Here is a 22773-nt window from a genome sequence, read left to right as displayed (position 1 = left end):
CCAGAAGGGTGGGCAGGGGTGAGCCCCGTGCAGTGGAGGCCCAGCGGAGGCTGCCCCGAGGCCCCTCCGTCTCCCCACGAGTGGGAGTTAGAATCAAAGGTAAGGCCCGGAGGAAAGGCAGGAGGTGCAGCGCCCGTCCCCGGGTGCTTGGAAGACCCGAGGGCACAGGTTTGCACGCTGGTGCCTGGCCGCCCGACACACCCCGGAACCCGCGGCCTCCTCACCCTGCCAGCTGCCGGAGCCGAGGCTGCACCCAGGGTCCCTGGCCCTCAGGGCGGCACCACCGCAGGTCCTTGGAGCCTGGCAAACCACCCCTGCCATCACTGGGGTGACAGCCGAAGCTGGGGCTCCCCGCCAGGCGGGGGAGAGCCATCTCCTCCCCCGAGGACCAGACCTAATCTGGGAACCTGCACCCCAAAGCAAAAGCCCTCCCCGGCTCGGGGTTCCAGAGCCCCGGCCTGCAAGTGAGACTGGCAGGGGCTCCAGCCCCAGGCTTCTCCCTGGCCTCTGGCCAAGGGGGGCAAGAGACAGAAGACGGGGATCCGGGTGACCCTTTTCCTCGCGTGGAGGCCATGTCGTCCCCCACAGCCTCCCAGGGGATGGGAGAAAGCAGGACCCCCCCGACCCACTTCCTACGGCTGCCCCTTCACCCCCTGGAAAGCTGCCCCCCCGACCCGGCAGTGAGCCTCCCCGTCCCTCCTTGGGGTGGCCGCCTGGCGGCTCCTGGACGGCCTGGCGGGGCTGCACGGAGGCTTCCAGAAGGAGGAGCCTGAGCACACAGGGGCGGCGCGGGGATGAGAGAGCAACCGGCTCCCTTCGAAGGGGACTGTGCGGGCGGGGGGACGAAGCAGAGGTCGTAGCCCCAGGAAGGAGGGGAGGCTCCGCGGGGCGACCCCGGGCCGCACGCCAGCTGGCACGGCTGTCCCCACCGAGCATCCTCGCCGCCTCTGCGCAAGCACTTTGGGCCAGAAGCTTCTGGCGCTCGCACAGTACACTGAACCCGTGAATTAGCATAAGACGAGCAACCGTGTGGACGTTGCACTAAAGCGGGTCAGCAAATTACCAGAATGTTCGGAGTTTGCGGTTTTCGTTTTGGAAAAGTTCGACACTGTAAGGCCATCGCCACGAGCTCAGAAGCAGACGTTCCACCTAAGGAGCACCTGGATTTGGTGGAAGAGGACGCGACTTTCATACGAAGCTGTGATGAACCGATTCCTAACAAGGAAGACGACTTAAAGAATGCTGGAAAAGCAGTTTACAATGGAGAATGCAAGAGCGGTTCAATAAATATATATGATTCACCTTATTAATCAAGAAGTAAACTCATACAGTCCACTCCACGGATGCTTAAAAAGGCATCTGAGAAAGTACAACATCCACCCCCAGCCCAAAAAGGAGCTGACGAAAAAAATACAAATAAAAAAAAATAATAATAAATTAATTAATTAATAAAAAGGAGGCGACGTATTAGGGTCACTTCCCAGCCGAGCGCACACAGCCTGCACCTCCTTGGCGGGGACGGACCGCGGCGGAGACATCGGCTGCTGCAACTGGACGGGGTGGAACAAGCGGAAGAACAGCAGTTCCTACTTGCAGATCATGCGATGGTGATACAGGAAAAACACAGACGACGCAAAATCTGACACACGCTGTCCGAGGCTCAGGACGGTTGCCATGTAACCAGGCGAGACCCGGGGAGGCTCCACGCAGCGGAGCGAGACCTAACAGTACTGGGTGTTATGCTGGGCATTGGCAAATCAAACTCCAATAAAAAAATATACAAAAAAAGGGGATCCCTGGGTGGCTCAGCGGTTCAGCGCCTGCCTTCGGCCCAGGATGTGATCCTGGAGTCCCGGGATCGAGTTCCGCGTCGGGCTCCCTGCACGCAGCCTGCTTCTCCCTCTGCCCGGGGCTCTGCCTCTCTCCCTCTCTTTCTCTGTGTCTATCATGAATAAATAAATAAATAAATCTTAAATATATATATACAAAAAAAAAAGAAACACACTAAAAAAAATTAAAAAATTAAAAAAAAGGAAACACTTAAGAAGTACACGAAGCCGGGTTCCAGTGAAATTCTTTTTTTTAATTTTTTTTATTTTAAAGATTTTATTTATTTATTCATGAGAATACACAGAGAGGAGAGAGAGAGAGAGAGAGAGAGAGAGAGAGAGAGAGAGAGAGAGGCAGAGACTCAGGCAGAGGGAGAAGCAGGCTCCATGCAGGGAGCCCAACGTGGGACTCTCCGGGGTCTCCAGGATCGCGCCCCGGGCTGTAGGCGGCGCTAAACCGCTGAGCCACCCGGGCTGCCCTCCAGTGAAGTTCTTAAAACTTCCCGAAAGACTTGAAAGTTTGGAAAGTCATCCTTTGCTCTTGACAGACAAACTTAGCATCCTAAAGATGTCAGATCTCCCTGAGTTAATATATAAATGTTAATAATGCGATAATAATGAGTGCTTATTAGCGTAAAATCATATAACAGAACTATAAATATATAATAAGAATAATAAAGCCAAAGTTTTTTGTTTAATGTCAAACGCCAGATTCTAAGATTAGGATGAAAAAAATAAGGAAGCCAGACGGGCTAAGAAAGCCCCGCCTGAGACACAAGCCCTCGGAGACGCACCTGTGAAAACCGGAAAATCGGGGTAACGCTCTTGCCAAACTGGGGAGAGGGAGCTCTTTGTAGCCACGATGGAGAATCCAGAAGCAACGGACGGCGTGGCTCCCAGAGCGACGCCCTAATAAACCCGAGGCTTGCAGGGTGGCCACGTCCTCACGGCCGACGACCACCGGCGAACCAGCAGAAAGCAGGCGGCAAGCTTTGTCCCGGACCAAAGGGAAAGACGAATGCACAAAGAACCGTTTAAAACATATTATCAGAAACAGGAAAAAACAAAAGCAGGGATCCCTGGGTGGCAGCGGTTTGGCGCCTGCCTTTGGCCCAGGGCGCGATCCTGGAGACCCGGGATCGAATCCCACGTCGGGCTCCCGGTGCATGGAGCCTGCTTCTCCCTCTGCCTATGTCTCTGCCTTTCTCTCTCTCTCTCTCTCTGTGACTATCATAAAAAAAAAAAAAAAAAAAAAAAGCAAAACACGAACGGAGGGTTCACAGAGGAAGGCGCAGGAACGGACGTAGACGCGCAGCCACACGGGAAGCTGAGCGCAAACCGTTTAGGGCACCAACTCTCCGCCCCGGCGCTCAGAGATCCAGACCCCGAGGATGAAATCTCGCCCCCCCCACCCCCCCCAGCCGGTCATCACTTAGGAGCCGCAGGACCCGCCCTGACCCACCCTTTCCTCAGTGCCCAGCCTGGGCGACCGTGTCCCCCATCCCACCCGCACCCCCAGAGCCGGCCCTCTCCCACCAGCCCTGCAGGGCCCCCAAGCTGCCGCGCTGCCCCCGCAGGGCACAGGGGACCCCGGGGGCTGCACAGGGGGACAGCCAGGCAGCAGCCCCTGCTCGGGAGTGAGGTCGAACCCGAGGGTCACGCTGGACGGCCTCCCCCAGCACGTGTGCTCAGGGCCTGCCGAGCCCCCCCCCAGGGACCTTTCCCCGTCCGTGGGTGGGACCCCTCACCCGGGCCTCGGGCCGCATGCGGTGCCAGGACCACTGTGGAGCTGGGCGGTGGCCGACCCAGGGCGCTACTGACCCGGCCTTTCCCTACATCCTCTCCACATCCTACAGCGGGAGGATGAGCCCCCCCCCCCAAGGGCTGCGACCCCCGGGGGGCTGAAGCTCCTGGCGCCAGGCCCGCCCCGAGGCCCACCTGCGCCCCGAGGGTATGGAGCCCCACCCACCTGCGCCCGGGGGTAAAGACCCCCCATCCACCTCCACCCCACGCCCTCCACCTCGCCCCGATGTAGGCCACCCCCACCCCGAGGGTAAATATCCAGACGTTTGTGCGGAGCCATTTCTTTACCAGCCCCTTTGTCCACTGTCCCCCTCCTGACCCCATGGCCAGGCCCTCGGCCCCCGCCCCTAAGTGAGCAAAAACCCAGACACGGAGGCCAACGGCTTGCGGCTCCATCACCGGCTGCTTTGGTGTTTCCTCCTGTGGTCAGGGCGGTGGCCGAGGCGGCCCCCCGTTCCCCTCGGAACCGCCGTCCACGAACCAGGGAGCCCCTCGCTGGCCAAGAGCCGCGCGTGGGGGACCGAGCGTGTGGCGCAGAAGCTGGCACCCCCCCGGGGCCCCCCCACAGGTACTCACCCCTGGTGACATGCCGCCCGTGCGGATACAAACCTAAGGTCTCCTGGGCCCTGAGCTCCGCTGCAGTATTTGTCCGGAGTCACGCAGGACATTCGGGGCCTTTCGGGCTCGGGGTTATGCCCTTGGGCCCCACGCACCTCAGCCAAAACCCGACAGCTGCTGGCGCTCTCTCGGGTGGAAACGTGCTGGCCCGGCCTCCCAGAGTCACGCTGCGCGGCGCTCACCGGCCTCCGCCTCCCCGGGCGCGTCCCCTGCTGCCCACGGGCCTGGGTCAGCTCCCCGGCCCCACGGAGCGCCCCCGTCCACCTGCCCCCATAAAGGGGCAGCTCCCGGGGTCCCGCGGCCGCCTGCCCCGGCGTCGTTCTGGGCTGTTCTCAAATAAATCCACGTCTTGCCGGTGGCACAGCGGGTGGAACCCAGGGCAGGTGGTCCCGGGTGGGCGGGCTGTGACCGGGCGGACGGCGGGGACCAGGGCTTCAGCCTTGCTTCTGCCTGGGAGGGGCGGGGCGGGCACCTCGCTGTCCAGGGGCACCGTGCTGGGAGGGCTTGCGGCCCCCGAGGGGACCCCCACATTGTGATGCCCCCTGGGCGCCCGCCGAGTTCTCGGGGATCCACAGAAGCCATACACGGCCTCGGGGTGCCCCCTCCCCAGTTCCTACGCGGGCATCCGAGCCCCAGATGTGACGCCCTGAGGAGGTGCGGAGGTCACAGGGCGGGGCCCCTGGAGCGGCCGGGCCATCAGGGCGAGGGCGGTGGACAAGGAGGCTGTCCCCCCGTGCCCCCCGAAGCTCAGCCTCGCCAGACCCCGGCCCTGACGCCCCCGAGGCCTCCCTTCCAGCCTCGAACAAGCCGAGCTGTCCTGTGACCGCAGCGCGAGTCGCCTGGGGCAGGCCTGGAGCCGGGGTCACCCGGGAGGGCCTGGGGACCGCAGAAGCCCCCGCGCACCCCGCGTCCCTCCATCGGTGACCTACAACCTCCATCCAGGCGGGCGGGCTGGGTGCGGGAGGCAAGGGGGGCAAGGGGTCTCCCCAACCTGGGAAGGCAGTGCCTGGCTTTCACCCCCAAGTCAGCGCCAAGGGCCACCCGCCCCCCGTCCCTCCTGCCCCCACCCCGCGCCCCACCCACCCGCTCTTTTTCAAGATCCAGAACAGTCTTTGGGGAGAGAAAGGTGTTGCTCCCGCTGACCCTGCAATGCGCGACCTTTGAGGTGGGCGTGTTAGGCCGCGACCCCCCCACCTGCCACGTGGAAGGGGGGAGGGCCCCATCCTCCCTCCATCACCTGAGGCTGTCAGAGCACCCACTTCTGCTTCCTCGGGCCCAGCAGGGGAGCCCAGGGCGTGCATGAGGCCCCCAGGGCTGGCTCCTGCTTCTCAGTGGGGGTGTCTGCGGGGACCCCGTGACCCCACGCCCAGCCAGGCCCTCGGGCCCAGCCGGGTGGACGTGTCCCGAGGCCCACGGCGTCATGGGGGAGCCCACAGAGGTGCCCGGCGGGGGGGACGCAGGCCGTGGCGAGGCTGCCAGGGGGGCTGGGAGGTGTGAAGTCTGGGGCAGAGCACGGGGCCCCGAGAAGCACCCGCAGGCGAGTGCTGGAGCTGCTCAGCACTTGGGGAGCGCACTGAGCACGGCTTTCACCTTCACGAGTGGCAGCTGTGCCCCCGGGAAGGTGTCTCGGCTGGAGCCCGGCGCCCCGAGCCCTGGGACCTGCGTGGGCTCCGTCCACGGGGGGTCACGGGCCTGAAGGGAGCGTTGGAGCTTCAGCGCGTCTTGCTCTCTAACCCTTAGAGGCGACGGGGAAACCTGTTGTCTAACAGTGTCCCCAGCCCCCGCCTTGGGGTGCTCCCCGGTGCTCCTCCCTCCCTGAGCCCCTGCAGGGGCGGAGGACGGAGGGCGGGAGGTCAGCTGGCACAGTCCGGGTCGGGGGCATCCTGGAGCTTGGGGGCAGGCGCAGGGCTGCGGAGGGGGCACATCCCAGGAAGGAGGCCGCGCCAGGGGAGCGGCGGAGCTGTGCGGAGAGGGGTCTGGTGACGATCTGCATCCTGCATCCTCCTCGCTGAGCCCCAGCCCGCAGCCCCAGGGCTCCCAAGTCCAAAGTCAGGGTGTGCGCAGCGAGGCCGCGGGGGAGGGAGGAGCCGCCGGGTCCAGGGCGCCCTGGGCCTCACCCCGCGGGCCGCGTGGGGCTCCTCCTGCCGTGGGCTCCTCAGCGGCCCCACCGGGAACACCCAAGGCAGGGGGACTAGGACAGGCGGCGGGGCCAGGCCCCCAGAAGGGCAGGCCTGTGAGGAGGGGCTGGGTTCAGGTGTGGGGTGCGCAGGACGAGGGCGGGGGCCCTGGACGGGGTGAGCGACACGGGGAGTCGTGGGGAGCTCGGGGAGAGGCTGGGCCGCTGGGCCCGGGAGGGAGGGAGGCGGCCACCAGGCAGGGCCTTCCAGCTTCCCCCAGGGCAGCACGAGGGCAGGGCGCCCCCTCGACAGAGCTGGGCCGCTTCCTCTGCACCCCCTGCCCCCCAACCCTGGTGCAGCCCTGCGGCCCTACACGGGTTGTGGGGTGACCCTTCCTCCCTCGGCAGGAGGAGAGCAGGCTGTGGGCCTTCAGCGCGGCTCCTCCAGGAGCTCAAATAGCGCCCAGACCTCCAGATGGCGGAGGGGGGGTCATGGAGAGCCCCGGGGGAGAGCCCTGAGAGCCCTCCGACCGTGAGCGTGGGCAGCAGGTGCACACGCGCACACACACGCAGCCCCACGGGCCAGGCCCAGCCCCGGGGGACACACAGCTTTATTCCAGGCGCAGCGGAGGGCTGGCCGCCGGGCCTCACGGCGCGCGGGTGCACAGCCCAGTGACCCGGGGTCACCGACTCACTCACAGCTCAGTGCCCCCGGACCCTGGTCCCGACCCTCCTGCATCCCGGGGGACGGGGTCACACGGTCATCTCCGCCCGCCCCCGGAGCGTGCCTAGCAGGCGGGGAGCCTGGGACCTGGTCCACGTGCCCGAGGCCTGTCTCCTAGGCGAGGGTGACGCTGAGAGAGTCCTGGGTCCTGTGGGCCTTGGCAACGGGCACCGAGGCCAACAAAGTAGCCTCCTGGAACTCCTTGGCCACGAAGTAGTAGCCGATGGCGTCCAGACAGCAGTTGGCATCCGAGAGCTTGCCCGTGACGTACAGGGCGTAGCAGAGGGCGGGCGTGGGCCGGCCGGCGGCCGCGTAGACGGTCAGCACCACGTGGAAGGGCAGGAAGCAGAGCACGAACACGGCCAGGTTCGCCCAGACCATGCGGGTGGCCCTCCGGGTGGCTTGCGCCTGGTGCGGCCCGGAGGCCGGGCGCTCGGCCAGCGCGGCGACCACCTGCAGCGAGCAGAAGCCCAGCACGGCCAGCGGCGGGTAGAAGCCCAGCAGCGAGAAGAGCGTGGTGCCGGCGCTCTGCCGGGCGGGGTTCCGGAAGCAGAAGCCGCCCTCCTGCACCCCCAGGGCCCAGCGAAGCACCAGCGAGCTGCCCACCAGCACCCAGAGCGCCGCGCACACGGCCGCGGCCTGGCGCGGGGAGCGGAGCCCTCGGGCGCACAGCGGGTGCCGCACGGCCACGTAGCGGTCCACGGCGATGGCGGTGATGAGGCTGATGCTCAGGTACCTGTTGGCCAGGTAGATGCCCTGGGACAGCTGGCAGGACACCGTGTCCGTGGTGTCCTTGAGGGAGTGCAGGAAGAAGGGCAGGGCGCACAGCAGGCACAGGTCGGCCGCCGCCAGGTTGACCATGTAGACGCGGGTCTCCGTCCAGGGCCGCATCCGGCAGCAGAGCACCCAGAGCGCCAGGCCGTTGAGCAGCAGCCCCAGCACCAGCAGCGCGCCCGTGTACGTCCTGTCCACGTTCTCCACCCAGGTCGGGTGCGGGCGGGCGCAGGTGCCGTTAGCGCTCATGGCCTCGGTGGCTGCGGACGAGAAGCGGGTGTGAGGGGGGCTGCGGGGCGGGGGGGAGCAGGGGGGTGGGGTGGGGGGCGCCGAAGCCACACAGCTGCCAGCCCCCGGGGGAAGCAGAGCCCCTTCCCCAGAACTCAGGGCTCCTCCTCCCTCCCTCCCTCCCTCCCCATCCCTTCCGGAGGGCACAGTGGCCAGGATGCCCCGGGCGTCACCCTCCCTCCAGGTGCCCGCACCCCAGCCCTGCGCCGGGGGTCCCACCCGGCAGGGCCCCTTGGACCCTCCGTGGTCAGAGCCTTGCGGGCAGCCCCGCCCCTTCAGGCCCAGGTCTGAGGCTCCGAGCAGGCCCCGCGTGGCACCGGGCGTCCCCTGCCCCCACTGCCATCCAGGCCACCCGAGGCCTGAGCCTCCACCCCTGAGAGGCCCCCTCACTCCCCTGCACACGCTGCACAAGGGCTGCGACCAGCCCACCGGGGTCAGGGGGACCGGGGCGGGGCTGTGCCACCCAGGGTGTGGCCTGAGGTCTAGGGATTGGGCTCTGGGGTCCCCCCAGCTGGCCAAGCCTCGGGCTCCCCAGCATAAGGGGGCGTCGGTGTCATACACACGGGATCACGAGCACCTGCACGGCGGCCAGTGTGCCCAGCGTCTGGGGCGGCGGGGACTTGCCCACCAGGCCCCACCCTGGTTCCTCTGCCTGGGGGGCCAGGGTGGGAGTGGCCTCCTCCCTGTCAGGCCCCGGGGCTCCCGCCCACCTTGGGAGCCGCTTGGAGGGGGGGTTGCGGGCGAGGCCTCCTCCCTGCCTCCTCCCCACACAGGAAAGGAAGAAGCATCTGGAAGCATCAGGTTCATGGGCGCGGGGGGCCCACTTCCTGGGCCAGTCCCCGGGGCTCTCCGGGCCGCAGTCCATTAGCGCAGCAGAGCAGGTTTCAGCCGGAAACAGCAATATTCCGCCCAATTATCCCATTTCAGCTCTTGGGAACCGAACGTGACCTCCCGCCGCCCCCGCTCCAGGCCGCTGAGGACGCCCCCTCCTGTTTTTTTTTTGTTTTGTTTTGTTTTTTAAGGATTCTGCTTCTCTATCTGTTGTGCGACACCCAGGTTCCGGGGCTCCACAGACCCCCCCAGAGCCCAGGGTGACCGACCCAGAGACCCTCCCGCCATGCCCGCCCCCCCCCACAGCCCCCCAGGGGCACGGCGGCCCTGCCGGGTGGGCGAGCTGCCCCCGGACGCTCGGGCCCTGCTGGGGATGTCCCGCGATCGCGCAGTCGCCGTGCCGGGCGCGGGGGGTCCTTCGGCCGCGGGCCCTGCTGCCCTCCCGAGCTGGGTCGGGGACGGGCCCCCGCACGAGGACCCGTGTCCAGGGCAGGTGCCCCTGCTGGGCTCCGGCTCAGACATGCGGGTCCCTCACCTCCCCCGGGCTGGGCGCCACGGCCCCATGGTGGGGGCCCGGAGTTTCCTGCTGGGGGGCTGGGGGGGCCGGCACCCCGAGCTTCCATTTCCTTCCTGATGGTGAGATCCGTCTGCTCCCCACCGAGTGGCAAGGCACCCTCTTCCCGCCCTAGACCGAGTCCCTGGACAGTGACCCCAAAGGAGCCTGCGGTGGCATCTGGGCGACTGGCACACGCCTCAGCCCCCCCGCCACCCCCTCCCCGGGGCCCGGAGCGCAGTGGGGTGTGCCCGGATGTCTGGGCGCTGCAGGGGCCCTGGGGCCGGGCACCCGCCCTGAAGTACCCAGGTGGCAGGAGGATGGCCGCGGGACACGCAAGCGTCACGTGACACACGGGCCTGTAGCTGTTTTCTACTTTCTCCAAACCTGGTCACAGCTCCCAGGGGGAGGCGGGAGTCCTGACCCCGGGGTACCCCGAGTTACCCTGCATTCGTTGCCCATGTGGATGCCCCCCTCATCAGGAGGCTCCCCTGAGGTTCCAAACCCGCTCACACTCACACCCTCTGAGCCCCCCTCACCCCACCCCGAGCCCCCCTCACCCCCTCTGAGCCCCCCTCACCCCACCCCCTGAGCCCCCTGACCCTCACCCCCTCCGAGCCCCCCCCAGCACCCCCCCCTGGCTCCAGGGTTGGTACCGACCAATGGTAGCCCCGGTTCTGCAGCTGAGCTCTCGCCCAGGGCAGCGCTGCTGTCTGGGGTGGGAACGTGGGGCGCCCTGCACGACTGCACCCCTGAGGCAGCAGGCCGGCTGACAAGAGCAGAGGGGGTGCTGGGGCTGCCGCCGGGGCAGCTCAGGGCTGCCTGGGGGAGCTTCTGAGAAAGGAAGTGGGGGCCAGCACGGCCTTCCTGCCCACAGAGCTGGCACGCTCGGTGAGACGGAGTCTTCTAGAAACAGCCCAGGGCAGCAAGGCCACAGCCCCAGACAGAGAGGGGCCTCCCCTCGGCTGGGCCCCCAGCAGCCATGAGGTGGTGTCCCCTGTGTCCGGGGCCAGCATCCGGCGGGAAGGCCACAGGCGCCGCTGACCGGTGACCGCGGGGCAGAGGCCACAGAGGCCAACCTCGCAGGGCCACGCAGGTGACTTCCGCCGCGCGCCGCCTCCCTCCCTGCCACAGGCTGCCCCTCCTCCTCGGAAGGGACCCCCCCCCCCCTGCCCCGGCTCCTTCAGGCCGCTGGCCCTGCTCCGGCTTAGCGCCCGCACCATGAGGACAGGGACCCCAAGTCCCGCGTGCACCCTGCAGGGCCCCCCAGCTTCTCTCCCTGCTCGAGCACACCCACCCCCTGCCGTTCACCAAGGCCCAGAGCAGGGTGGCCGGGTGGCGCCCAGAGGCCCGGCGGGGGGGGGTCTGGAGGCCACCCCCCAGCGCCCTGTGCCCCCGCCCCCGCTGCCAACAGCCCACGGTCTGGCTTTCTGGACGGATCTACCAGGCGTTGGGGCGGCTCTCGTGCCCTTGGTTCCTGCTCGGGGCTGGGACCCCTGCTCTCAGCCGCGGGGGGCTGGCGCAGAGCGGGGCCACGGACCAAGCTGGTTCCTGGCTCCCGGGGCTCCCCACGGCGGGGCGGCGTCGGCCGGGGCGCCCCCGGATCCCAGAGCAGCCGCTCTCCCCCGCCTGCACCCCACCCGCCCGCGCCGCCCCGGCTCCCGCCTGCTTCGCACCTGCAGAGCCCACGTGGCAGCCCGTGTGCGGAGGCCGCTCCGGCGCTGCTCCGGGTCCCGCCCTGCAGGCCGATGGGACACTCGCGGCATCTGTGGGGCTGCGCCTTCTAGGGAAGTGAGCGGGGAAGGCTGAGTCACCCGCAGGCCGGACCTGGATGGGGCCCAGGGGCGGGCCCAGGAAGCGCTGCAGACTCCGGGGGCCTCCCTGCCACCCCCCCACGGGACCAGCCCCCCCCCCCGCCCCGCCCAAGGAGGAAGCCGAGTGCCCAGGAGGAGGGCGGGGGCCCTGGGGACGCGGGTCGGCACCCACCCACCACGGGCGACCCCGGCGGAGACCCGTCCGCTCTGAGCCCCCTCTACTCCCCGGCCTGCCTCCTCTCTGCAGCCGCCCGGGCCCCACGCCCCTCGCGGACGCTGCCAGCCGCCGAGGTGTCTCCTCAGAGGCGGGTCTCAGCTGCTCCCACGCGCCCCCAGGCCCCGCCAGCTGGGCCTGCCCCCCCAGCCCTGACCCCAGGCCCCCTGGCCCCCCCCAGGCCTGCTACCCCTCCCTGTCCCCTAGGCCCCCCAGCCCTACCCCCAGGCCCCCTCAGGCCCCCTCCAGCTCTGCCCCCCAGGTTCCCCCAGCTCTGCTACCCCTCCCCACCCCCCAGAACCCCCCAGCCCCGCCCCCAGGCCCCCCCAGCCCAGCCCCAGGACCCCGTGGACGGGACCAGCGAGGCCCCGGAACCCGGAACCCGTGGGTTGCAAGTCAGGGCCGCCTGCACCCTTGAGAAGGGAGGACCCGAGCCACCGCCACTGCCGCTGGGACACTTTCTGTTCCCCTTCCCAGAAACGGGGTGGGTGCAGGAGATTCCTCCCCTCAGGCGGAAGGGCTGGCCAAGAGCCAGGTGAGGGTGCCACTGCGGGGGCGGGGCTCCCACCGGCATCACCCCGCGCCCCCCCTGCCCGCTGCTGCCACACCAGCTGCCGCTCGCTCTCGCCCCATAGCCGCTCGGTGGCCCAGGAGAATGAGGCCCCCCACGTGGAAAGGCTCTGGAGCCCCGCTCCAAACCTGAGCCCCGCGGCCCGACCCTAGTCGCCCCGCGGCCCGACCCTAGTCGCCCCGGCACTGCCCCGTCAGGAGGGCTGCTTCCGTCCCGCTGTCCCCGGGCCCTGGGGGCTCCCTCGGCGTTCAGCCCCAGCCTCCACTCCCCAGAGCGAGGGGACGGTGACACCTTCCTGGCCACACTGCCCCTTGGCCCTCTCCCGTCTGGCATCGACCCCGTATCCCGGGAAATGGTTGGGGTGCAGGGAAGGCCAAGGATGAACCTCCCCCAGCCCAAGCCCTCGGCCCGGCCCGTGGGGGGCAGCCCCTATGTGGCGCTGGATGATGCTGCCTGTTTCCAGAAGCTGGCTCAGAAACTGGTCTAGTGTGGCAGAAAGAGGCCGCGGTCCCCTGGTCAGACGGCCGGCGCCCTGACATGCTGACACACCCTGGCCGGGGACCTCTCGTGCCATCTGCCGCCAGCCAGCCCATGCGAGGCCCGACGGGCAGAGGCCCCGTGTCGGGGACAAGCCCTCAGAGCCCTGCAGCCCTGCAGCCCCGGCCCGGCCCCCAGCGCCCCCGGTAAATCCTTCCCTGGCCCCGAGGAGGCTCTGCTGGGCTGCCCGGGACCCCGCGGCACCGAGGGGCTGCTCAGGCCAGGTGCTCAGGGAACACGTCCACGGTCCCTCCCGACCTGGCCCGAGCAAGGTGAGAAGGGAGGTTTGCCAGAGAGAGAAGCCCCCAGAGGACCAGTGACGCTGGGCCACTAGGGGACGTGAGGGCATCCTCAGGGGGTCCTGAGGGGTTCTGAGGGGTCCTGAGGTCTTGCTGACCTCGGTCGGGCTGCTGCCACTTGTGGCTCCCTAGGTCACATCACAGGGGTGGGCATCGTGGGAACAGGGAGCCCGAGGGTAGGTGGGGGGCTGCTGTCGGGTCCCCCCAGCCACACCCCTCCGCTGCGCAGCCACACGTGGGCTCCGCACCAGGCGCCCGGGCACCGTCCTGCCCTGCCCGTCGTCAGGCCTGCGCCGTCCCCTCCAGCAGCAGCGCCCGGCCTGCCACAGCCTCTGCCCTGGACGCTCAGGGCAGCTGTCCGCGTCCTCCTCCCACTCCTCTGCTTGTGCTCGGCCGGGCCTTTGGCTCCGGCTAGAAGATGCCTGGGGCATCCGGACCCGGGGGAGGAAGGCGTCCCCACCTGCGGGCTGCCCCGCCCCAGCACCCACGCTCACCTGGCGGGGTGGGCCGCAGACCGCCAGGCCCCCCGCTGCCCCAGGAGGGGTCACTCACCCTGTCCCTGGGCTGGCTCCTCGAGGGGCTGCCGTCCAGCCTCCCCTGCGGCCCGGGCCCTCTGGGACACGCTGGGCAGGGGCGGTGGGGGCGCTGGGCCACTGCTCCGGCCACCACGGGTCACAGGTTCCTCCCAGGCACTTCCCACTCCTGCCGACCGCGCACTTGCTCCTTTGCCCACCAGGCGTCCTTCCCCTTTCTCCGCCTGAGGCTCGCTGCGGGCGGCTGGCCCCTCGCCAGGTCCCACGCTTGGTCTCACGCCTCGGATGCTGCCAGCGGGCGCCACCCAGCCTGGGTCCCTGGGCTCGCGGGGCAGGGAGGGCGGGCCTGGGCCAGCGTGGGGACCCGGCCCCTCCCCCTCCGGGGGCCGCTGCCCCACCTGCTGCCGGCGTCCTGGGGCTGAAGGCTGAGAATGTGTGGCGGAGAGCAGCAGCTCACCCGGTCTGCAAGTCACGGGGGAATGTCCGGCAGCCCTCGTTCGTGGAGCAGGACACGAAGGGGTAGAGACAGGAAAGGAGCCACGAGAGGCAGAGAGGCTGGAGGTCCGAGAGGATGCTGGGCGCCCAGGAAGGGAGAACCGCAGATTACAAGTGCACCGCAACACGGTTTGTCCCTGTCGGACGAGCTGCCTCCCCGCGTTTGACGGCCCCCCCGCCCCCCCCCCCCGTGGGGAAACGCCTGGACGTCATCCGTGGGTGTTCAACAAGGTACGAGCCCCAGTGGCGGGGCCCTGCCGTCCTGCAACGTCAGAGATGCCTCGCCCCCTGCCCCGGACTCCTGCTTCCGGGAGCCTGTGCCGGACAGACCAGCGAGCGGAGCCTGGAGAGGCCGTCCCTCGTCCCCGTCCCTCGTCCCCGTCCCTCGTCCCTGTCCCTCGTCCCTCGCGGCGCGGCGCGGGGCCAGCACAGCCCGGAACCCGCTCAGGGGGCGCCCGAGGGCCCTGCGTGCGAGATGCCTGCCGTCCACACCGCAGGGCACCAGGAAGTCGCACAAAGGAAGGCGGGATAAGCCCTGACGCTAAGGCTTTGCTCGGGCAGATGGTCACCCGACAGGGAGCGCGGGTGCCTCCAGGCTGCACGGCTCCCAGCAGCTGTTCTTCGCAAATGGAAGGAAGGCGTTAAAGTGGCCTTAAGGTAAAGGATTAGCCACAGGGAGCAGGTGGGGGGCCTGCGGAGACTGGACTAGAGGTCGGACTTCTACATACAGGGATGAACCTTGCTTTGCAGATCGGGCTTTAGAGCCACATGAACACGTGGCTCGGGGGTGGCAGAGCACTGTCCTGCGCGTGTGTTTGTTTTCTCAACCTTTATCTTTCATTCACGCTGACATTTTGATGATGACGTGATGTCTGGCACTTGCCCCGAGATATTCCAAGCTGGTAGAGGGAGCGCAGGGGAATCGGTGCCGGTCATCGTGGGCACGTGGGGGTCATCCCCGTCCTATTTCTGTTTGAAAATGCCCCAAATAAAAAGGGTTTAAAAAGGGATGGCCACACGCCCCATAAAAAGTAAGGAAAGGCCATCTGGGGCTTTTCTTTCAAGCCCACGGTAGTGGAGGAGCAGGGCGTCCTCGGGTCCTGGGGCAGGAGAAATCCCTGAGAGACGGGCGGGCGGCGGGGAAGCCCAGCAGGGGCCCCCAGGAGAGGCTCCCGATGGAGGGTGGCCCCGACAGGCACACGTTCACGCACGATACCGCGGACCTGCATTAAGGACGGCCCTTTCAGAACGGGGCTGGCATCGGGCAGGGACCCCACGGCCGTAGGCAGACCCCACGGGCGGGGAGAAGGGTCCCGGCCCACAGCCCGGCAGCGAGAGGCGGCCCAGCCGTGGGTCGCGTTGGCGGTTTCCTTCTAGACGCGGACGTTCTTGTGGTTTGCACCACAGCTGGTCTGCGGCCCACGGCGCCCACGTTGTAGCCCTGCGTGTGGAGGGGGCGCCCGAGGGAAGACGCCCGGCCTGTGGGGTGCCCATCGGCGCCCCTACCCCTGCACCCCCGCCTGTGTGCCGGCCCGGAATCCTTTCAGCTTCCACAAGGTGTAAGACGCAGGACCGTGCATGCACTGGGCGTTCTCCTCCGTTTCCCGTCCTAACCTGGGCCCAACTAAAACTCTTCTAGAAGCTCCGAAGTTCATCTTGCATTTCCCCCCACGTGCTCTGCGGCCCTGCCCTCCTCTCCGAGCTCTGCAGCCTGTCTCTCCGCCACCCACACAGCCCGTGCCCCCCAGCCCCCCAGCCGTCCTGCGGGGGCGCCCCACTGCACCCCAACCCCGGCAGCCGGGCCGCACCGCGCCCCCGCTAGGCCCGGCCTCCTCTGGGGGTCAGGGCTGCACCTCACGGGGTCGCACTACAGGGTCGTGGAGACCCCCACGGCCTGGCAGCCAGAGGCACGGCCTGAGTGGGGGACGCCCCTCCCCCGTGGTCCCCGCCGTGTGCGGAGCCTGCTGGAGTCCGCGATGGCTCAGGCCTCAGATCCTCCTGAAGGAGGGGTCTTCGCGGAGTCCAGTTCCTCAAGCCCCCCTAGTGCTCAGCCACTGAGGGCTGGGTCTCCCCACGGTCAGACCACAGACCCCAGCAGGCACCAAACGGGCAGCATTTTACTGGACCCCCAGCGGCATTCGGGACAGTTCTTCATTTTTAAGTGTTTTAATAAAATATTAGATCAAAATGTACAGCCATGGACACATCCACAAGTAAGGAGTGGGGCTCCCAGTGGCCCCCGCATCCGCCCAAGTTCTGAAACCCTCTCACAGCGACCTCCCGGTGCTGGCACCCAGCCACGGGCTTTTTGGGCTCCAAGGGGCACACTTGCCCCGTCCTCCATGGCCCCTCCCTCCACACCTGTTTCCTCCACTTGGGTCCCTAAATTGGGGTTTGTGGGACTTGGCTCTAGACCCTTTTCTTGCCCCAACACACACTCTCCATAAGCAGGTCCACCCACTCCTGCCTGTTCAACAATCGCCGTTACGCCCACGACCCCACCTGCCAGCTCCAGCCAGGCCTCCGGACCACGCGTGGCGCTGCCTCGGGGCATCCTCTCTTGGCGCCCTCCAAGAGCCCCAAGTGCCGCGCGTCCAAAGCTGACAACATCCCCCTTCGGCCAACACCCCGGTCTAACTCTACTCTTCCTCTGGAGTTCCCCATGTCAGGCAATCATCCTCCTTGCTCCCCGACCGGATACCTGGCTGCCGCTCCTGACGCTCAGTCTCTCCTCCCCTTCTTTCCCCCTCCCCCTTTCCAATCAGGCATCAGTAAGTTAGATACAAATATTGTAAACCCAATAGCAACCACTGGAAAAATGAAAGAGTCACAAAAAATAAGCCAATAGAAGAGACAAATGGAATACAGAACAAGATATGCAGTCCAAAAGAGAGAGAAAAGGGTACAAAGAATAGAGGAGATAAATAGAAGACAAATGCGAGATGGTAGGTTTAACCCAACCATACCCACACTTACATTAAATTGGTCTAATGCTCCTACTAAAAGGCAAAGATTTTTCAAACTGGTTCAAAGAAGCAAAAAGCAACGATCTATTGTCAAATGACACATACTTTAAATATAAAGGTAGGTTAAAAAAAGTAAACAAAATGAAAACATGGAAAAATAAAATGCAAACACTAATCTCAAGGAAGCTGGAATGAGTGCATTAATATCAAACTTTTTTTTTTAAGATTTTACTTATTTATTCATGAGAGAGAGGCAGAGACGCAGGCTCCCTGCAGGGAGCCCGATGTGGGACTCGATCCCTGGACCCGGGGTCACGCCCTGAGCCGAAGGCAGATGCTCAACCGCTGAGCCCCCCGGGTGTCCCCGGGTGTTAACTTCGATATAGGGAATATAAAGGAACATTTCATAACAATAAAAGGATCAAATTGTCAAGAGGGTCTAACAGTTCTAAATGTGTATTACCTCATAACAGAGATTCAAAATATGTGAAGTAAGTTCATAGAACTAGCAGGATAGGGAAACCCACAGCAACGATGGAAAAAAAAAAAAAACAAAAAACAACGATGGGTTATTTTGACCATCTCTCAGTAACTACGAGAAAACCGATAAGGATAAAACTGACTTGAACATCAATCAACTTATCCAAGCTGATGCTTAGAGACCAGTTGCCCAACAACAGCAGAATACATATTTTTTTCAAGTACATGTGCAAACATTCTCCAAAATAGGCCATATGCTAGGCCACAAAATATGTCTCAAGACAATTAAAGGAATTAAATCATACGGAATATGTTTTCTAAATACAACACAATTAAATTAGAAATAACAAAAATATATCTAAAGAGTGCCCAAATATTTGGAACTTAAACAACATAATTATAATTAACTCAAGGGTCAAATACATAATCAAAGGGAAACTAGCAAATATTTTGAATTAAATGATAATGAGAGCACAACGTATCAATATTTGTGAGATTAAAGCTAATGGAATGTTTCATGGAAATTTTGTAGCTTTGAGTGTTTATATTGGACAGAAAAAAGGCCTAAAATCATTGATCTAAGATTCCACTTGGGGAACCTAGGAGAAAAACAACAACAAATTAAACCCAAGTAGGTAGAAGGAAGAAAATAAGGAAAAGTGGAAATTTAATATAATGCAAAAATAACATAGATAAAACCAATAAAATTAAAGTTCTTTTTTAAAAAAGATTTTATTTATTTATTCATGAGACACAGAGCGAGAGAGAGAGAGAGAGAGAGAGAGGCAGAGACCCAGGCGGAGGGAGAAGCAGGCTCCATGCAGGGAGCCCGAAGCGGGACTCGATCCCGGGACCCCAGGATCACGCCCTGGGCTGAAGGTGGCGCTAAACCGCTGGGCCACCCAGGCGTCCCCCAAATTTGTTGAGTTCTTAATTTAAAACCTTTCCAGGGATCCCTGGGTGGCGCAGCGGTTTGGCGCCCGCCTTTGGCCCAGGGCGCGATCCTGGAGACCCGGGATTGAATCCCACATCGGGCTCCCGGTGCATGGAGCCTGCTTCTCCCTCTGCCTGTGTCTCTGCCTCTCTCTCTCTCTCTTTCACTGTGTGCCTATCATAAATAAATAAAATTAAATTTAAAAAAAAAAACTGTTTAAAACCTTTCCAGAAAGAAAATTTATGACCAGATGGTGTCACTGGTGAATCCTATCAAACATTTAAGAATAAAATAATATCAACCCTAAACACTCAGAAAATATAGAAGGAGAACGCTTCTCAACTCCTTTTCAAAGGCAAGCTTTACCTTCACTCCAAAACTAGACAGAGCTTTACAAGAAAGGAAAAATAAAGGTCAGTATGAACATAGATACAGAAATCCTTAATAGGATATTAACCAACAGAATCGAGTGATCTACAAAACAAATAATACATCACAAACAAGTAGCCCAAGAATGTAAGATTTTTAACATTACGTCAGCCAATAGAACTGACTACCTTAATAAAACAAAGGGAGTCTTTATATAATCCTCTCAATAGATGCCAAAAAAAAATTCATTGATAAAAATTCAGCATCTGTGTATGATAGAAACTCTCAGCAAACTAGGAATAGAAGGAAGTTGCCTCAGTCTGACAAAGGGCATCTACAGAAAAAGATCATACCTGATGGTGAAAGACTGAATGCTTTCCCGCTGTGATCGGGGACAAGGACAGTGGCTCTCACCACTTTTATTCAAAATGGTACTGGAGGTCCTAACCAGCAGAAATAAGGTGAGAAAAAAAATGCATTCTGATGAGGTAGAAACAGAACTTTCTATTTTCACGTATGACATAATTGTGTATGTAGAAAATCCTAAGGAATTTACCAAAAACCCAAACAAAAACAAAAACCCGATCCCAAAACTAATAAACTAATAAGTAGCAAGGTTATAGAACACAAAATTAATATACAAAAAAATGTGTTTCTATATACTGGCAACAAACTGGAAGAATGAAACAAAATATAGTATCATTTTCCAAGTGTCAACAACCAAAGTAGTTAAGAATAAGTGTAGGGGCCAGGTGGGGGGCTCAGCGGTTGAGCGCCTGCCTTTGGCCCAGGGCGTGATCCTGGAGACCTGGGATCGAGTCCTGCGACGGGCTCCCTGCGTGGAGCCTGCTTCTCCCTCTGCCTGTGTCTCTTGTGAATAAATAAATAAAATCTTAAAAAGAAAAAAAAAAGAATAAGTGCAAAATGTCTATGCTCAAAGCTACAAACTATTGCTGGGAGAAATTAAAGACCTCAAAAAAAAAAAAAAAAAAAAAGGACAGGAATACCACCCACGTTCATGGTTCATGGACTGGAGGGCATCCAGTGGATCTACCTGGTCGATCTGATGATGCGTCAAGCATCACGTTCTGCTCGTCGTGCCCGCCAACTATACCTCGACCCTGACCCCGTCTCTCCACCTCTACCACCTTCCGTCTGGCCGGGACGCCGTCATCTCTCCCTTGATGTCTGCATCCGCCTTCTGCGTGGTCCCCTCCCCAACCGGAGACTGACCAGAGAGAGAGGTCACATATGCACACATCGGACTGCTTAAAGCCGTGCCGGGGCTCCCTACCTCCCGGCCCTAATACCCAAGCTCCTCAATGGACCTCAAGGCCCTCACCGACCTGCCCAGCCTCAGCTCCTGCCACACCTTCTGAGCCTACTCCTCACACTGTAGGCGCGGAGAGCTTCTTTCCATTCCCTGAGTGTGCGCGGCTCCTCTGCCAGCCCCTGCCCTGCGCTGCCGACCCCAGGCTGGTCAAGGACCACCCCCACGTGTCATCTATCCGTCACCATCGGGACTATCCAGGTGACCTGTGTGCAGACAGTCCTCCCTAATGGATCGTGTGTGCTTCGAGGGCAGGGGTGCCGGGCCTCTTGGCCACATCCATCGCACCCCACGCACACTCCCGGAGGAGCTTCAGAATGAACAGGGGGAGCAGGGCAGAGCGCGATGTGTCGATGCTGATGGGTCTTCACAATGGGGCGTGGTGGATGAGGGATGAGAGCACATCAATGGGATCGCAGACACACAGTCACAGCACCCCAACATCACTTTTGTCCAGGCCCTAGGAACCCACTGGGGACCAGCGCTGACCCCTAATAGAACAGCCAGCCCAGCCAAAGCCAGGGCTGTCTCCTTGTCCGTCAGCCTCCCCTCCTGGGTGATTTGTGAGGGGACAGGCAGCTGAGGTCCTGTGGGGGGCGGGGAAGGAGAGCATGGGGTGAGGGGGGCTTTAGGTAACTGTGCACAGCGTGGTGACAAAACCTCCGTGCCCGGTGTTCCCAGGACCCTGGAGGAGCAGGCTCCCAGCCCAGACTCGACCACACCGTCTGCCGGGATCAGAGGGTCCCAGCGAGGACCCTGCATCTCAGGTCCCCTGGACCGGGACTGGGCCTCAGAGCTGCAGAGCCGAGTACTCCTGGGGGCTGGGACACCCAGCCTCATCCTCAAAACCAGCAAAGACCATCTCCTTGATGGAGGCACCATGTTCAAGGCCTTGCACTGGGGTCCCCCAAACCCCAAAGTGTCCCCAGGAAAAAAAGTGACTCCTGTATTCATTTCAAAAGGCGGCACATCTAGCTTCAATCTATCAAGTATCAGAGAAGAAAGAAACAAAAAAAAGGCTAGTCAAACCAAAGATGCAGGCATGGGGCGCTGGGCGAGCGATGATTAGCGGAGAGACAGAGAGGAAGCGGCCTGGAGCATCCAAGAACCCACTTGAGGCCCACTGGGCCCTGCCCCGGCCAGGCCCCCTCCCTACCGCGCTCAGGGCTCCAGGATCTTGATACTCACCCCGGAACCCCTGCCACCCCAAGGCTGACCCAGGCCCGGGGGAGGGGGCAGGCGAAGCTGAGAGCAGACCTGGGCCCAGGGCTGGGCAGGACGCGGCTCCCGAGGGGAGGGCACAGGCCACCTGCCTGAGCAGGAAGTGGTAATGAGAAGGAACCTGAACAGTGGCACAGGGCAAAGTCTGCCGGGAAGGCTGGAAAGGTGCTGCTCCCAGCGGCGCACACCCGAGCCTGCCCACGTGGGTCAGCCGGGGCCGGCCGGCACAGGACGGCGGCCCTTCGCCTACAGTCCCCGCCGGCAGGTGCACAGAGCCGGACGCCCCTGGTGTGGCCACCACTGCTGCGGGGGGCCCTGGAGCCTCCAGTCCGTGCGGGTCAGCAGGGGGGAGGGGGGAGGCTGCCGTGGGCCGGCCCAGAGCCCGTGGGCTCCGTGGTCTGCAGCCCCCACTGGGCCCGGCGGATCCTGCACGGGGCTGGGGGGCACCACGCCACACCTGAGAATAGGGGCGGCGGCTGGGGGCCTCTGAGGTGCAGGGGACCTGCCGCAGGTGGGAGGCGGCACAGGTCGGCTTCCCGTCGCTCCCCCTCCGCAGGGCGAGCCGGGCTGTGCCAGGCCAAGGACTCCAGGGCAGAGCCAGTGCCCGGACACTGAGGCCCAGGGAACACGAGCTGCCTGGAGGTCGCTGCGCCCCCAGGCGGTGCCGCCTGCGGGGGGTGGGGTGGGGTGGGGGGGCAGCATGTGCTTCAGCTGGGCCCCCTCCTGCCGGGGCCCCGGGGGCCTCAGGGGAAGGAACCTCGCCGCTGGGTAGTGGCATGGACCAGGGGGCTGCGGCCAGGAGGGTGCAGGCGGGGGCCACGGCCTGCGCCCCGCTGCCCCAGCCCAGTCCTGGAAGCCCCGCTGGTGGCCGGCTGCCTCCCCATCCCCGAGGCCCTCCCCCATCCTCCACTCCACCCCAGAGCAGTCACAGCCAGGCCACTCCTGCAGCAGCTCCAGCTTGTCCCCGCCCTTTGCCCCGGAGGCCACCCTGGCTTCTGGAGTTCCAGGGGAAGGGGGTGGGGCAGCGAGCCAGTGAGCGAGCAATCAGGGCAGTGGCCTGGTGACCCCGAGATGCGGAGGTGGCGGAGATGAGCGCCTAGTGCGTGCATCCAGCTGGTTGGGGGCCCAGAGGCCTGCAGGGATGCGTCCTCCCACGTTAGGAGCAAAGGACTGCACCTGGACCTCCAGGGGTCTCCCAGGCACCCAGGGGGGCGGGGCGCCAGTGTGGCCAGGGAGGGTCATGACCCGCGCCAGCTGGCCCGCCTGGGCCCTTCCTCCTGCTCCTGCACCGGGGCACGCGCCACCCCAAACCTCTCGGCCCCGCTGCCTCCTCCCCACACGGGTCCACCTACCTTGCAGGCCTGGTGGGCCCATCCCAGAGGCCACGGTCACCCTCTGTGCCCAAGCAGCCAGGCGGCCCCCGGGAGAGGCAGGCCCGGGCCTTCCCCTGCGGCTCCCCGCGAGTGGACTCGGC

The 22773-nt window shown here is 63.6% G+C and overlaps 1 protein-coding gene across 4 annotated transcripts; it reads right to left on the bottom strand.

Annotated features, from left to right (window-relative positions):
* Positions 1-6958: 6958 nt before the first annotated feature.
* Positions 6959-22655, bottom strand: GPR35 (G protein-coupled receptor 35). 4 transcript variants are annotated; one of them, XM_072796977.1, is made up of 3 exons: positions 21267-21398; positions 11213-11319; positions 6959-8124 (listed from the first exon to the last, which is right to left on the bottom strand). In XM_072796977.1, the coding sequence occupies exon 3, from the start codon at positions 8111-8113 to the stop codon at positions 7205-7207; it is 909 nt and encodes a 302-aa protein (XP_072653078.1). In that variant the 5' UTR covers positions 8114-8124; positions 11213-11319; positions 21267-21398; the 3' UTR covers positions 6959-7204. The 4 variants fall into 4 exon arrangements, with proteins under 4 accessions (XP_072653078.1, XP_072653077.1, XP_072653079.1 ...); XM_072796976.1 differs by lacking the exon at positions 11213-11319 and having other exon boundaries at positions 21267-22655; XM_072796978.1 differs by lacking the exons at positions 11213-11319; positions 21267-21398 and adding an exon at positions 13524-15729.
* Between the last annotated feature and the right edge of the window lie 118 nt (positions 22656-22773).

Source organism: Canis lupus, chromosome 24, assembly GCF_048164855.1.
Source record: "Canis lupus baileyi chromosome 24, mCanLup2.hap1, whole genome shotgun sequence".
Taxonomy (NCBI): Eukaryota; Metazoa; Chordata; class Mammalia; order Carnivora; family Canidae; genus Canis; species Canis lupus.
This window is presented reverse-complemented; position numbering and strand designations above follow the sequence as displayed.